Genomic DNA, 14,796 nt, shown 5'->3' with positions numbered 1-14,796 from the left:
CCTTCTTATTTAGCCTTCTATTTCCGAGGAATGCCTCGTTGATGTTTTGTGGATAGCTGGCTCGCTCTGTGTATTAATTGCAAAAGTAATATGACTGTTCACGCTGTGTCGTCCCCTCCCTTTGTTTCCGTCGAGCACGAACCCCTCCGCGGTTAGCGAGCGGGAACGCTGCATCCGCAGAGTGGGAGTGCGGGGGCGCGGAAGGCTTTGTCCCCCCGGATATTTCCATAGGTCTCGGAAGGATATCTGGCAAGTCAAACAGTAACTTGAAACCATTCTCGAAACTACAATAACTACAATGGACCCATACAGAAAATAAAGTGAGTAACACTCATTTTAAGTTACAGACAGGCAATTCACAGGCCAAAGCCTATTATTAATGCCATCGCATTCACTGTTTCAGTGCTTTTCATTGGACTACGATATGGCATTATACTTACCACTGCTATCCACCCACTAATCTATATCCTATTTACTTTGAATGGCTCACTAATCTCCTTTCATTCCCATTATTGCACCCACCAATTCCCAGTAAACCACAATTCACTCGTTAATCCCCACTTATCACCATCCACCCACTAATCTCCATTCATTCCCATTATTGCACTCACCAATCCCCCCTAATCCACAATGCACTCGTTAATCTCCACTTAACACCATCCACCCACTAACCCACCCTAATCCATTATCAGAGGCGGACCAACTTATATATTCTATCCCATTTGCTTTTTAAGAATGTGGTTAAGAAGGGCCCCCAGATTTTCATACCAGTCACCATTACACAAAGGGGGGGGTCGTGGGGACACTCAGTATCTCAAGTCTTTTTGTAGCGATAGCTACATTACGGTAGTATTTCGAGCCTTCAGTATGGCGGTACCACCACCCAGTGGCTGCACCACCAGCCTGTGGTTGCGCTGCCACCCTGTCGTGTGGTTGGTCACGTGCTGCGGAGCAGCTGCCGGCGGCGCGACACCGTGGCTGATCACGTGACCAGCCATGTGGTGCGGAGCAGCTTCTGCTGCTGGAAGCGCGGCATGCCGGTGGAACCGAGCTGCAACAGCTGTGAGCATGCGCCGTGTCAAGTGGGACGAAGATGAAGGAACACCCAGTTTAACGGAGCAGTGAAGCACTGACTTTGCAATTCAAATGAGCACGTTCCACCCGGTCAGCTGTAGCTATCGCGTCACTCCAGGTTTAACCAGAGCTAAACCACTGCCAATTTTTTTTTCAACCCCCAATCATCCCCAATATGGCAACAGATGGAATCAACAATCCAGATTATCTACGACCGCTCTGCCTCCATCCCTATAATATTCATCCTCATCGGCCCACCAGGAATGAAAATTCCATAGTGCAGGCCTCTCATAAACCTTATTATTATAGCTCTTTCTCTTCATTAGCAATGCCTGCCCAGAAAGAAAACACACGAGTAATTACTAGTAGACTTGCGATAATTCAAATTCGGATAGTTCGTACTTCCGGTTAATTCAAACAAATTTAAAAATTTTGTTTGGATGCCTATATTTTCAATGCATTTTAAAGCCACTTAATTCATACCGCAATTTCTCTTAAATTCGGTTAATTCAAACTTTTTTAAGGTTTATGGTTTATGGGGGTTTAACGTCCCAAAGCAACTCAGGCTACGAGGGACGCCGCAATGGAGAGCTTGAGAAATTTTGACCACCTGGGGTTCTTTAAAGTGCACTGACATCGCACAGTACACGGGCCTCTAGAATTCTCCCTCCATCGAAATTTAACTGGAGTGGCCAAGATCGAATCCATTCAAACTTTCAAACCATTCAAATTTAGTCTTGCTCCGGTGGTCTCGGCACGTGAAATAGCAGCGACTGAGGTAGAATGAGTCAGGTTTGAAGCACCGTGTGAACTGAAAATCTGGCACCTCCAACGGGGTGGCTCTGACGCAAGGGGGGGTTGTATAGGTCGGAGGTGCCCCTTAGCGACAAAGTTTCGAATTTTGAGCTCGTGAGGCAGAAAAGCCGGCTGCCGCAGCTCCGTCACATCGCTCCATCAACGCGTAGAACCGGCATCCCCCTCCCCGAGGGCAGCTGCTGATAAGTGGCAACAGCCCGATAACACTGTCGTGTTCTGCTATTAAAGGCGAAGCTTAAGCGTCGTCCAATTTCTTCCTTCTTCTGGAAGACACCTCGCTGTTCTGGCACAAATGCGCATTCCCCTCACTTCCTCTGTCCGCGTGGTCCTGTGCATTGATAATTCGCGCTTGTTGCAAGCTGCTCGCTGTGTGGTGAAGCCTCCTTACATGGACACCGATAACTGTGAGGAGGCTCCATTGCTACTGTGTCGCACCTGTGAAGAAGACTGTGGGAAGCCTAACTGTTTTGAAGCAGTTGTGCTTTGATATTCTCAACAGCGGGCATGCACTACAACATGACAGTATGGCAAAAAACCACCATTGCACTGTTGCACACTTTTTCACTTAAAGTGCGAAACAGTTTCAGGAAGTTTTTTTTTTGTCACTAATCAACTTTTTGACCTTTGGATGATTCGGACCTTTCTTTCGTCCCAAGAAGTTTTTATTTTTTCTCTAATGCGAAACCAACCCATTACTGATAACACTTTGATCATGCTTGAGTAAACCAACCTATCACTGCTTTCCACTCATATTTTATGTTGTGCTAAAGCAGTTAGCTACATTTGCATAGAGAAAAATACTCAAAATATTTGTATACATAGATATTGATACCGCAAATAACATTCAGTCTTGCATCACACTAAGGTGCACTTATGGTAATTCAAACTTACTGATAAGTTAAAAAAAATCGCTAGTTTGTTGAAGTTTGTATTAATGAGAGTCTACTGTATTTGCCCTTCTCATGCAGTAATTCTCCTTTTTAACAGCCCTTCCAATGGCCGCAGCACTATAGTACCACTGTTTATCTTTTTATTTTATTTTGTACAATGCAAAGTAATTCTTTATCTGTTAACTATTTTTGGACTGATAATTAGATTAAGTTTGTTACAATTAGTGGCACAGGCCAGGACACGACTTTTTCAGTCTTATTTAGAAGCCCCACCATAGTATCAAGCAGTCAAGCGGGCAAGCTGCTTAGAGCGTGGCCATACGCACCATTGGTCGCGGCCTGCCACTCCTGACGCTCATAGCCGTTCAGGTTGGGCATGAAGGGCCGCTGCTGTGGCTGCGCGTATTGGGCAATCTCCTTGTTCAAGGCCTTGGCTTGGGCAAGCGCACAGTTGGGGGGGCGGCCATTCTCGAACAGGTAGCGCATCCGCTGGTACAACCGCATGCAGGCTTCTCGGTCCAGGGTCTGGCCCTCGCCCTGCAGCGCATTTTCACAATATAATACCTGGCACCACTCCTAACCTCAGTGTGCCTTGTGTTTCAGGAACACTTTGGACGACAACTACTATGTTTCAGCCGGGAAACTTTTGCTATAACAGCTAGCACTGTAAAGATCAGGCATGGACTGTACAGAAGGTACATTTATCTTCGACACTACTTTCAATACATTTTGTGTACCGTTATTAGGTATCGCTTGATAGAAACAAAAGCATTAAACTATTAGCATCGAAAATAAATTTTCAGGATATCATATATTTTAGCCATACTAGATACTCAAAAATAAAATGTGCCGCAGATTTTGAAATCACCAAGTTGGACACAGGGCCAGCGGTGCTCACTCAGCTGGTAGCATTCTGAGAAAAGGAATGAAGTGCAATTAGAAAGAGAGAATGCCAATGCCGTCAACCCAGCCAGTCTTATTTCATCCTACATTCGTTGTATGGCAGGTAGATGATGTATACCATACGCTTCTGCACACTCGGTGACGGAGGGACTAGGAGACATGCTCTGTGTTGTGACAGAAACAGCACCCCTCATTCTTATTTCAGGTTGCAGCTGTTGCTAACAAAAAAAGACATCTTGAGCCACCATGGTCAGGAGTTTACAGAAGATTTGTTGTTAACTTTGTCAGCACAATAAAAGTGCACAGATGGGTCAGTGGGGTCATCGGTGCTGGCAGCATCAAATCCATCAGATGGAGCATTCCTTTCTTTAGAAGAAGCAGGTGCTACAACAAGCCATAGTTCTCAAGAGGCACGAGTGAAACTTGGGTTTCTTGGCCATGACTCTCAAGTCGACCTGGCTATTTGCATCACTCTCATTCTTTGATAAAAGCACCTTCATAAAGAACAACATGGCAATGAGCTTGTCTGCTCCTGTAGAGAGGCTCTTTTCATTTTCACTGCACGGCCGCATCATGGGGCTTTCTTAAACTGGCAGTGCGAGAAAATGCTGTTACTTAAAACTGTTATGTAAAAATAGCATCTAAATAACGATTAGCAAGACCTATTGTGCCTAATAAAAACGTTCAATCAATTTATTTTTGTCTTTTTCCTTCCAGCTTTCAACAAAGGGTGTTCAACTTCAAAAGTCTGTTGAACACAGTGCTGGGGAAATAACTTTGGTTCTCAGCACCTTTAAGCACAGGGCAAAGGCAGAGGCAACTCAGTAAATACTGCAGTAACAAACGAAAACAATGATTGTCGATTTCCATAGCCAAATGTGAATTAGATGCACTAGCAATACGTGGTCAATGTTTTGCATTACAGTCGAGCCCACATATAATGGCCCCACTTAAGATGAACTTTCTCTTATAACGAACGAGACCTGTGCGACCGTCAAAATATACATTGTTTCAAAGGCACAAAATTACGTATAACGAACGTCATTAAGCCCTGCTGATCGGTTACAGCGAACGGACGGCATAAACCCGGCACCACAATGAGAGATAACCTGCCTCCGACCCCTTTGCGCGCTCGGCGCGCGGCATGTTTTCCCGAGCCTCATCGCAGGCCAACTGCCCGCCCCAACATCGCCTTCCCGCCCCTCCTCGCAACTCCATTGTATTCAGCGGTAGAGACGATGAAAGCGGCCTGGACGGCGGTGACGGCCACTGGCGAGCGGAGCTGCTTCCGCAAGGCCAGCATAGTCGACACAGTGTCTGATGCTGAGCCTGATATGCTTCGGAAGATGACCAGCCCGGCGGCGATTTGTGGCAGTGCGCCGTCGACTCTGACATGAGGGGGTCATGACTTTGGTTGGAATGATTTTATTTCTGTCGATGACGACGCCGACACCGCAGAACCGTGCACGGATGAGGGCATCGTTTCTGAAGTGTCAGATGAGGATGAAATTTCGGAGCCAGCGCCGATAAGCACGCCTGTAGCAGTGTGCTACATATAGAGCCTCAGACAACTTGTCTACGCCAAGGGCCTCGGCGATAGCATGCTTCTGCTGAAAAATAAACTAGAAACCTCTCTCATCAGATCTGCACTGCAAAAACAGACGTCCGTGATGGACTTTTTCGTAAAGAAAAAAAAATTGTGTTTTGAAAAGCAACTGTTTTTAAACCTGCGGTGCACTTACTACGAACTTCGGGATATAACGAATGGACACCGCATGACGCTCATGTTCGTTATAAGCGGGCTCGACTGTATCATGATTATGCTCTGTTATGCAATATGAGATTGATGTGGGAGTAAAGTTTCATAGCAGCCACCGCGGTGGCTCAGTGGTTATGGTGGTCGGCTGCTGACCCGAAAGACGCGGTCAAATTTCGACGGAGGTGAAATTCTAGAGGCCTGTGTACTGTGCTATGTCAGTGCACATTAAAGAATCCCAGGTGGTTGAAACTTCCAGAGTCCTTCACTATGGCGTCTCGTTAAACCACCACAAACTGTCAAATGCAAAACTTTCAAAAAACAGTGTGCTATGTTGAACAGACTAACTAAAGATTCCAGAAATCATAGAACTTAAAGTTCTCCACTTACCTAATCATAATGCCAGCTTTATTAATACTAGTGAATACAGTGATGTGTCGAAGTATTGAAGATACAGCATCAATTATCTATATCGAAAATCAATTTCACTTTTGTATCTTGTATCACTATTAGAAATGCAATTTTTCAGGGTGTTGGGTATCAGTATCGTATATAGTTTTGTGAAGTGTCATGCCCAACCCTGGTAAAAATCATAATCAGAAGCCAATTCAGGTGAAATCCAGCAAACCTTCATAGAAAACCTCAATATTTTTCGGGGCCATAAAAATATTGACAGGATAGAAATTCATTGACACTATTACGGTATTTGCTCTTTATGATATATTGCAGTAGTGAATATGAGAGTGACATCACATATGCGTGACTCCAGGGCACTCTTTTTAGTTTTTCACTCAGTCGTTTTTCGCCTAGGTCTCCTCTCCAGTCCGCTGCTCTAGAAGCACAGCACCGCCAATGATCCTTCCTTCCGGCAGCGTGTTTCACAGCAGCTGCTGCAGGTGGATCCTTCTAGATTCCTCTGCTCTTGCCTTACACTCATCCTCTTTCCGTGGTAACCACGTTCCGGATGGTTACTGTAGCAGGCCTTCCTACATTCACTATATATCCTTCTTTACTCACCGTACCCTCCTCCTCCTTCTAGGGTAACTACCCTTCAGTTGGTTCCTAAGGCACCAGGTTGCGCTTTGTCACTCTCTCGCCATACCCACTTCCTTCTATGGCCATCATCCTCTGGTTGGGGATTCCTCCGCTCTCCCGATACCCTCCTCCTACCAGGGTAGCAACCCTCTGGATGGTTCCTGCCGTAACCACCCATCAGTCAACAGTTTCACAGCTCATGTCATTTTCCTCCTTGAGCGATAAGCACCCTCTGTGAGGTTTCCATGGCAACGTACCCACCAGTTACGCCGACGATTATGACATCATACTGCTACTACTACTACTACTACGGTGTGAAAGCCAAAAATGAGTGCTTAACAGCTATTGATACACATTGAAGATGGGAAAAGTACCCATTGTATTGGACACGTGTAGCGATTGTATCAGCGCAGATGCATATCAGTGAGGTGCAGTATGCACAGCGCGCTAGCTGATACCTTTATAAGCTGTGCCCTCAATAAACGTACATTTCATTTTTGCACAGACAAAGTTGCTTTAAGCGCCGTCCCACATGCCCAATACTTGCCCACTGATACTTGCTGATATTTGATACTGCCCAGGTAGAGAGCTGCGCAATGTTCAGAAAATACGCATGCAGACAAGCACAGGAACCACTTCTAATGTGACCACTTCCCAAATGTGCTTGGTACAGGGTTGGAGTGGATATCTTTCTTATGTGAGAAAATCGCGTGTGGTTGCCTATGGTGCCTTTTCCTATTTTCCCGAGGTCGACAACCTGGAAGACACAACTGTGGAAGCCACGATTGCAGCCCTTAGCGCCATGTTTGCCAGGTATGGTGTATCAGTGGAAGCCTGCACAGATAACGGACCCCAGTTCTTGAGCCATGAATTTGGCGCATTTGCCAAAACGTACAACTTCTATCATATAGCCTTGAGCACCTGTTATCTGCACTTGAACGACAGATCCTGAAAATACCCTCGAGGCACGGGAGGATTTCTGGCCTGGTCTTCTAGCATATCTCTACACCACTTGAAGATGGGAATTCTCCAGGTGAGCTTCTACAGAGGAGGCGACTTTATTCTCATCTTCCCGGCTTTGGAAGGGTGTCCGGGACAAAAGCGAGGAAACATCAAGCCAGGGCTGGAAAGCCTTCGGCAGTACTACACAGAGGCGCAAAGGTGCGGCTTCAGAATGCTGCGGGTTGGTCACGGAACGCGACGATCATAGCTGAAAGCGCTCCACGATCTACTTGGTACAAACCCAAGATTGTCGTGTGCTGCGGTCAAACTGCCAGCATCTACCTAGGAAGGAGGAGTGATATAGCAGTGACAGCGATGACAATGATGAGGAGAGTCTTAAGGGTTCCCACTCCCGCACACAGCAGCGTACGACCCCCGTGGAACTAACTGCGCAAGCGTGTAGAGTAACTTCACGAAACTGCGAGGGATTGACGCTACCAGTAAGTGGCCGCGATCCTCCGCCGAGCATCCCATCGCAGCCCCCTGTGAGAAGGTCAACTCGTAGCACCCAGCCCCCAAAGAGTTAAGTTATGACAAACACAAGCACCAAGTGCCCAAGCTATGACTGATAGGTATATTTATCTATGTGTTTAATTTTGTTCGTTCCTGAGGGAGGACATATCGGACACGTGTAGTGATTGTATCAGCAGGGATTCGCATCAGTGATGCGCAGTATGTACAGCGCGCTAGCTCGTGCCTTCATAAGTTGTGCCCTCAATAAGCATGTGTTCCATTCTTGCTCGGACCATGTTGCTGTAAGCGTCGCCCCGCCTGCCTGATACCGCAATACTTTCAGTGTACTGTTTCTGTACTGCCAGCCTTGAAGGCTTTCATCAGCAGGCTTCATTTTCATCAAGTGTATTCCACTAAACAACTCAAACAAAAATCAGTGCAGCACCGAATATAGCCAGATAAGCTACACTGCCGAGAGAAAGGAGTATGTGTAAATTTGACTACAGCAGCAGCCACTAATATGTCTGCCACTGTTTGAACGATGCTGCTAACTGTGGGGTTGGAGTGCCAGGCAGGCAAAGGAGGCAGAGAAGTCGGAGGAAGCCACCTCTCTCCTGTATGCTCCCTCCCATCCGTCGACTCTGAAACGAACTTAGCCCTCGCTTCGCGTCCGCACTCCCAGGAATCGTAGGATATCGGCGCCATAATTTCGCAAATAACCCACACTGCTAGTCCTGTGTCAAGGCTATGCCTTGAAGTTTTGCACCACCCCTGCACCCAGACTGTTGGAACGCCTCTTGATGTGTCACTACAGAAGCAAAAGCTGTGGCGACTGCTGCATTCACCAGAAGGTAGTGCTTGTGGCACATGAACACAGCATATTGTGTTTCTACGATGCTCAATGCAATTGTAGGTAGATGTTTTTCTTGTGGCCATTCACGTCGTATCATTATTTTTGTTATCATAGTTATTATCGTTATGGTTTGACCAAATTTTTGGCAACATCGCATCAGCTATAAATGTTTGGTGGGGTGCATTTGCTACATTAAGGTCAACTGCCGCAGCGCTTCCGTAACATGTACACAAACTTCCATGAAAGCCGAGTTCGATATTCGAGAAGCTTTGCAATATCGAGAGATTCCCTACTAGGAGGGTCAACTATACATCCAGGTTTAATTGCACTACATTGCCTATGTGCTGTCATCAGTCTTCTGTCCCTGTATAAAAGAGCCTGCGAATAGCTGCACACCCCACAAAAGATGGCTTCAACAGCGTTGAGTGCAGACTTGTTCCTTTGTACCAGACATTCTGAATTTCATACTGCTGTTCAGGACAGAATGGACTGCAATCTTTTGCATCAAGTGTTCCTAGTTAATGGCCTGTAAAAAAAAATCCAGCCAATTTTTGTTTTTTCACTTGCTCTGAAGTTATGAAATGCCCCTGCTCACATGCAAAGCAATCTTATGGGCTAGCAGGTTGAAGTGAAAATGACGATGATGACACGTTTTAAGGCGATAGCCTTTAATGGCTCACAGTCGCAGTGACCGTCCGTCCGTTACATCTCCTCATATGTCACGTGACCTTGTGATGTCACGTGACCTTAAGGGCATGTGATCTGTAATTTGGGTCAAAATTTCAAATCAGTGCAATGAGTCGCAAACAGCTTTAACCTTTCCGTGACAGCTTTCACCTTCCACTTAGATACCTAAGTGCCTCCAACGAATTTATGTTAGGTGTGGAACAACAACAGCGAAAGTTCACTGTAAAAAGACTAGATGGGCTAAACAAGTGATCTCCCCGCTCTGCGAGCGGCCTTGTCGCTGTTGTGTGTTGTGTAGCATTGGCAGTGGCCAGCTCTGGACTAACTCATGGCATGAGGGCATTCAGTTCCGTTTTACACGATAGCATATACAGCTCATTTGGTCAAAAAGCCATCAGTGCAGTAGTAGTTGGCACCGCAGGTAGGAAAAAATCGGGGGCTGCGTAAAAATATCGTATCATGGTAATTTGCAGTTCTAGAGGCTGACGATTAATTCATGTGTGATAGGCGATGAAGAGTTAATAAATCATTTTAACTGATTAACTAAAGAAATAAAAAATGAATAAAAATGGCTCAAAGGTGTCAAAATTCTACGAATGAAAAGCCAATGCTTGAGGATGCTAAATAAGAAAATTTAGAGTGTAAGTGATCAATAAATTATTTGAAACAATTGAAAAATAAAAATACATTCAAAGATGTCAAAATGCTCAGAATTGAAAGCCTAAACCACTACGCTTTTGTGTCAATCATACCCTTAATTAAGGCGGAGGATAATTGTCTTTTCCAATTTTTTCTTCAAGTCTTTGTGTAGTGCTCCCGACTTTTTATTTTTATACATCTCAGTTTTTAGAAAACACGTTATTGATTATTAATGCAGAGAAGAAAAGTTCCGACCACCACTTACGTATAATAGGAATGCTTGCCTGCTACGGATTCATCCAGTCCTTATATTCTAGCACAGGGGATCTCAGATCTCTTGTCAGCATAGATGGGGGTCTGAGGACACACGAGACTGCCTGAATATAAGCACTGAATTAATTTATCAAACCAGTGAGCATGGTAGCACGTCCTCCGCAATTTTCTCACAGACATATTTTGCCAGCAGCACTAAAGCAAATTTTTTACTGCGGAATTTCTAGCCTCATGCACATATTCTACGCATTCAGTAAAAAGTCTGATGTGCAAGTTAACTAGGTGTGAAATTACGAAACCACAGAAAGTGCCAATTAACAATTCATCACAACTCAGAGCTCACCTTGTGTGTGGTAAAGGAAGTAGCTTGGCCCACTTAATTCCTAAGCTCTCACTCCCCTTCTATGATGAGCAAAACTCACTAGATATTTCTTTGCTAGAAATGCACACAGAGCAACTCCATGCCACGCTGTCCTCGTTACAAACTTGCAATCAGTGTGCCCCTTAATCTCGCACCCTTATTTTGTAAAGCACAGTGAGACTTCACCATGCCAACTGCCCAGCCATATATAATGATCGCACTAGAAACTTTCACGTTCTTTCACCTTCCCCACAGAGTGACAGATTACAACAATTCAATCCGGATAAGTTTCTGCAGTCATCATTGTTGAATGGTTCAATGTGACCTTTTTCTTGTACTCAGATTTACCATCTCCACTTCATTTACAAATACCGCCACCCTCTTGAAACCTTGACAGAGCACTTTGCGCAGAACATAAAGACAGCTCCATGCAAGGAACAACCAGGACAAACCTTGCACAGCTTCAGCGCAACCTCCCTCTGTGTTGAAGTGGTGATCATGCGGCAGACACGCCGATACACCTCATACCGCCGGTCCAGCGCCGTAGTCTGGCTACGGCGGTCCCTGGCCACCTTCTCACCGGATGCCACGTAATACTTCTGCAAGTCAGCCGCTGTCACTTGATCCTTCTCCATCAGCTGCTTGAGCCACTTGTAGCGCGCCGAAACCGAATTGGGTGTCCGCCAGGGCATATCTCTGGAGACCTGCACATACGTGTATCACGCTGACTGCAGCAGTGCAAGGATGGCATGGCCAGATAACAGGCCGGCACCTTGGTAGTTAGTAATCAAAGAGTGATTATTTTAGCTTATGCTAGAAAAAACTTGACCACGTGCGTGTAGGCAAGCCCAAATCTAAAAGCCCCACTTACAACAAATGCTTCTCTAGTTCCACTGAAACTAATGTGACCATTAGGATCCACATATGGGCTATGCTACCGACCGTCAATTATAGCGACACTTGTAGACATGGGACTTGGTTCGAGAAAGCAGACAGGAACCACAAATGTGTGGAAGATAGAGGAGCATTGAAAGTTTAACCAGAGAGTCAGAACCTCTTTGGGCGACAATTTCAACCTTATAAACTTGTCAAAAACATGGGTCGCAGAACAGAAAGATGCCAACAAGACCTGCCACTTGTGTGCAACGCCACCATAGCCTGCTTCGATGGCAACGTATGGCTTGCCTGCAGATGGGAGCAACCTTGTGGCAAGCAAGGAATGAGCGCAATGATTGCACATGGGAAACGCTAGCTGTGCTTCGTCCGCCCAAATACAGGCCTGCAATTTTATGACAGAAGAGACCGTAACACATCACAACCAAACAATGGCAAAACCATGTGAACCCCACTTACTTTCTCACACAATGGCCCAGACATGCAAATAGGACTGCCAATCCAAGAGTCACCCATAAATTTGCCCCTGTAGGCAGAACAAGGTGGGAGACGTTCTTCAAAATAGCTGCCACCTGAAATTATTCGTCCATTCTGAGGTGCAGCTATCACAACGGAGATGCTAGATGCTCTCAGCTCTCTGGGTGGTGGCTGAATCACAAGGTGGGACCCATATTACCGGCTTCGGGAAAGCTGACGTAAGGGCTTCTCCTAAACTGGCTCCTTTCTCCATCAACTCCTTAGTGCTTGAAAACCATTTTGTGATCACAGTGACACTGGTGCAGTGCTTATAGATGACTCCTTCTTATAAATGGTTTTGTATAACACATATGTACCTTACCATAGAATGAATACAATATTTTTGGGAAGGTCGCAGCTGCGGCTCAGCGGTTTTCGTGCTGGGCAGCTGACCTGAAAGGTGCAGGTTCGATTCCAGCCACGGCGGCGCATTTCGATGAAGGAAGAATGCTAGAGGCCTTTGTCCTGTGCGATGCAAGTGCATGTTAAACAACCCCAGGTGGTCAAATTACGTGGAGCCCTCCACTACGATGTCCCTCATAGCCTTAGTAACTTTGTGACGCTAATCCCCACAAACCAAATACATCATCTTACGCCAGCTGAGCATGAGACCCCTTGGCTTAGCCCGACCCAGAGAGCAAGATAGGCAGGAGTGCCGACTCCGCAAATAAGAGGAGATCACTTTTGCTACATCTGAGAAAGCTTGGTGGGGAAACCTCGAGATGGTGGTGGGACTTGGGCTTTGCAGTCAGGGGAAAAGTTTTCAGGGCAGCACACTCCCCCTGTCCCCCTCATCGGACTTGCAACGTATATGGATGTCTCTGCCTGATGCTCCTAGCATGACAGTCACGTACGTGGTGCCCTGTGTATCTGCCGCCGACGCATGGTTATTATAAATGACAAATTAAACTTCTGCGTAGTTGGTAGAGTCAACTTCAATGACGTAAAGAACAAACGCTCATAAGGAAATTCCAAAAAATAATCTTTGTAACTCCTTTAAGCAGCACCTCACACATGTTTGCAGACCCCAAAGGTGAAATCAGGCTGAAAAGCTGCCACTGTATGCAGTCACCTGCAAGTTTTTGTATTCAGACTTCTGCCAACACTGAGCCACGGCGGCCATGCTCCTTCTAAGTACGGCGGTGTGGGGAAAAAGTATGTGGTACTCTGAAAATTTTCACACTGCAGCTGTACAGAACTACCACTGCGCCGTGCCGCGCCACCGCTACGGTCATTCCGGGGTCCATGATAGAGACACTTCATTCCCTTTATTCCACAAGCATGCGCATGCATCGTAGCATGCGTTTCAGTTGCCTGCTTCATGTCGCTGCAATAGCTGTGCTTACATGAAGGCAACAGAATGCGACAGCAGCTCACGGGCAATGTGATGTGCCAGCATTTACATGAAGCACATTATCTTTGGCGCGATGGTGGCAGCACACAGTGTCACACGTTGAAGGCAAAGCAGTGCTGCTGGCAAAGCCTGTTTCCATTTCTTTTTACACTTCCTGCCTGCCTTGTCAGCTGCTGTGGCATTGAACTCCCGATTCTATCATGTACTTAAATGCAACATTGCATGCGTACATCGTGCTGCTTTGTCGGTGCTGACGAACTTTCATGTCCCTTTCTTCACTATGGCTTGCATGCAGCGTCAGTGGCGTCACCACCAGACAAGGTTAGCTTACTGCTAAGAATGTCTGCACGCAACAGCAGTAGCCGCAAGTTCGACAGTCAAAAACTGGGCTGTTATATAAGGTGAGAACATACAACTAGTGCCCACAGACTGACAAAGAAAATGCATTTTAAAATGCCCAAAGTCTTTGCGGGCTAAGCGTGCTCTTTGAAAAAATACGACTGTGTAGCGCATCTTGTGGATGGATCCGGAGCTGCCATCGAAAGCACCATTTTATCACTCGTTTGCTCTCCCAGAGTTCCCGGACATCGCACAGTACTCACATAATGTGCATTTTTAGGAACTTTATGCAACTCAACTTAGAAGCAGCAGCACCACCGGCAGAGCGGCTGTTCACTGCCAAGCGAACAACTATCCTTCTTTATATCCTAGTACAGCCAACAACAAAACATTTCATTGCCTACTCTCCATGTACGCAGCACCAGCATTCAAATAATGCTACACAGTAAGCGGTTCTCACATTTGTCGCGCCGTCTGTGTGCCGGCCTCCTTGTAGGTCTGTCATCTGCGTGCCCCTTGAGCTACGTTCACAGGCCTGGTACACGCAGATGACAGTCTCAAAATTACAAGGGCAGTGCACAGACAACTTGACATCATGTGAGACAAGCTTGCTTCTTACTTCGTTGAACACGCATATTGAAGAGGGGGCCCCACTTTACGTAACATCAGCAAGAGATTAAGCTCAAAAAAGAGAACTACCATATTTACACGATTGCAAGTCAACTCAAATGTAAGCCAAACCCCAAAATCACATTTCCGAAAAATAAAAAAACTTCCGAGGTTGTTTAAGCTTGGCCTTGAATAGTTGAATGCGATAGCATTATCTAGCGGCTGCCATTTATCGCCAGCCGCTATCGGCTGCTGCGTGCGGGCATGCCTGTGGGCACATTCCAAAACGAAAATGTTTGTCACTGGACTACTCGTCCGCACTTGCGCCATTGTTTTCACTAG

At 46.1% G+C, this 14,796-nt stretch overlaps 1 protein-coding gene across 1 annotated transcript in view; it reads right to left on the bottom strand.

Moving 5' to 3' along the window:
- LOC144111510 (uncharacterized) overlaps nt 1-14,796 on the bottom strand; it is an 84,595-nt gene that overhangs the window by 11,160 nt on the left and 58,639 nt on the right. Inside the window, exons 9-10 of the mRNA XM_077644834.1 lie at nt 11,195-11,446; nt 3,107-3,317 (exon numbers count right to left, since the gene is read on the bottom strand). Of these exons, the coding sequence (XP_077500960.1) occupies nt 3,107-3,317; nt 11,195-11,446 (463 nt within the window). The remainder of the gene's footprint in view (nt 1-3,106; nt 3,318-11,194; nt 11,447-14,796) is intronic.

Source organism: Amblyomma americanum, chromosome 11 (genome assembly GCF_052857255.1).
Source record: "Amblyomma americanum isolate KBUSLIRL-KWMA chromosome 11, ASM5285725v1, whole genome shotgun sequence".
NCBI lineage: Eukaryota > Metazoa > Arthropoda > Arachnida > Ixodida > Ixodidae > Amblyomma > Amblyomma americanum.
The sequence above is the reverse complement of the archived record's forward strand: the minus strand, read 5'-3'. Positions and strand labels throughout refer to the sequence as shown.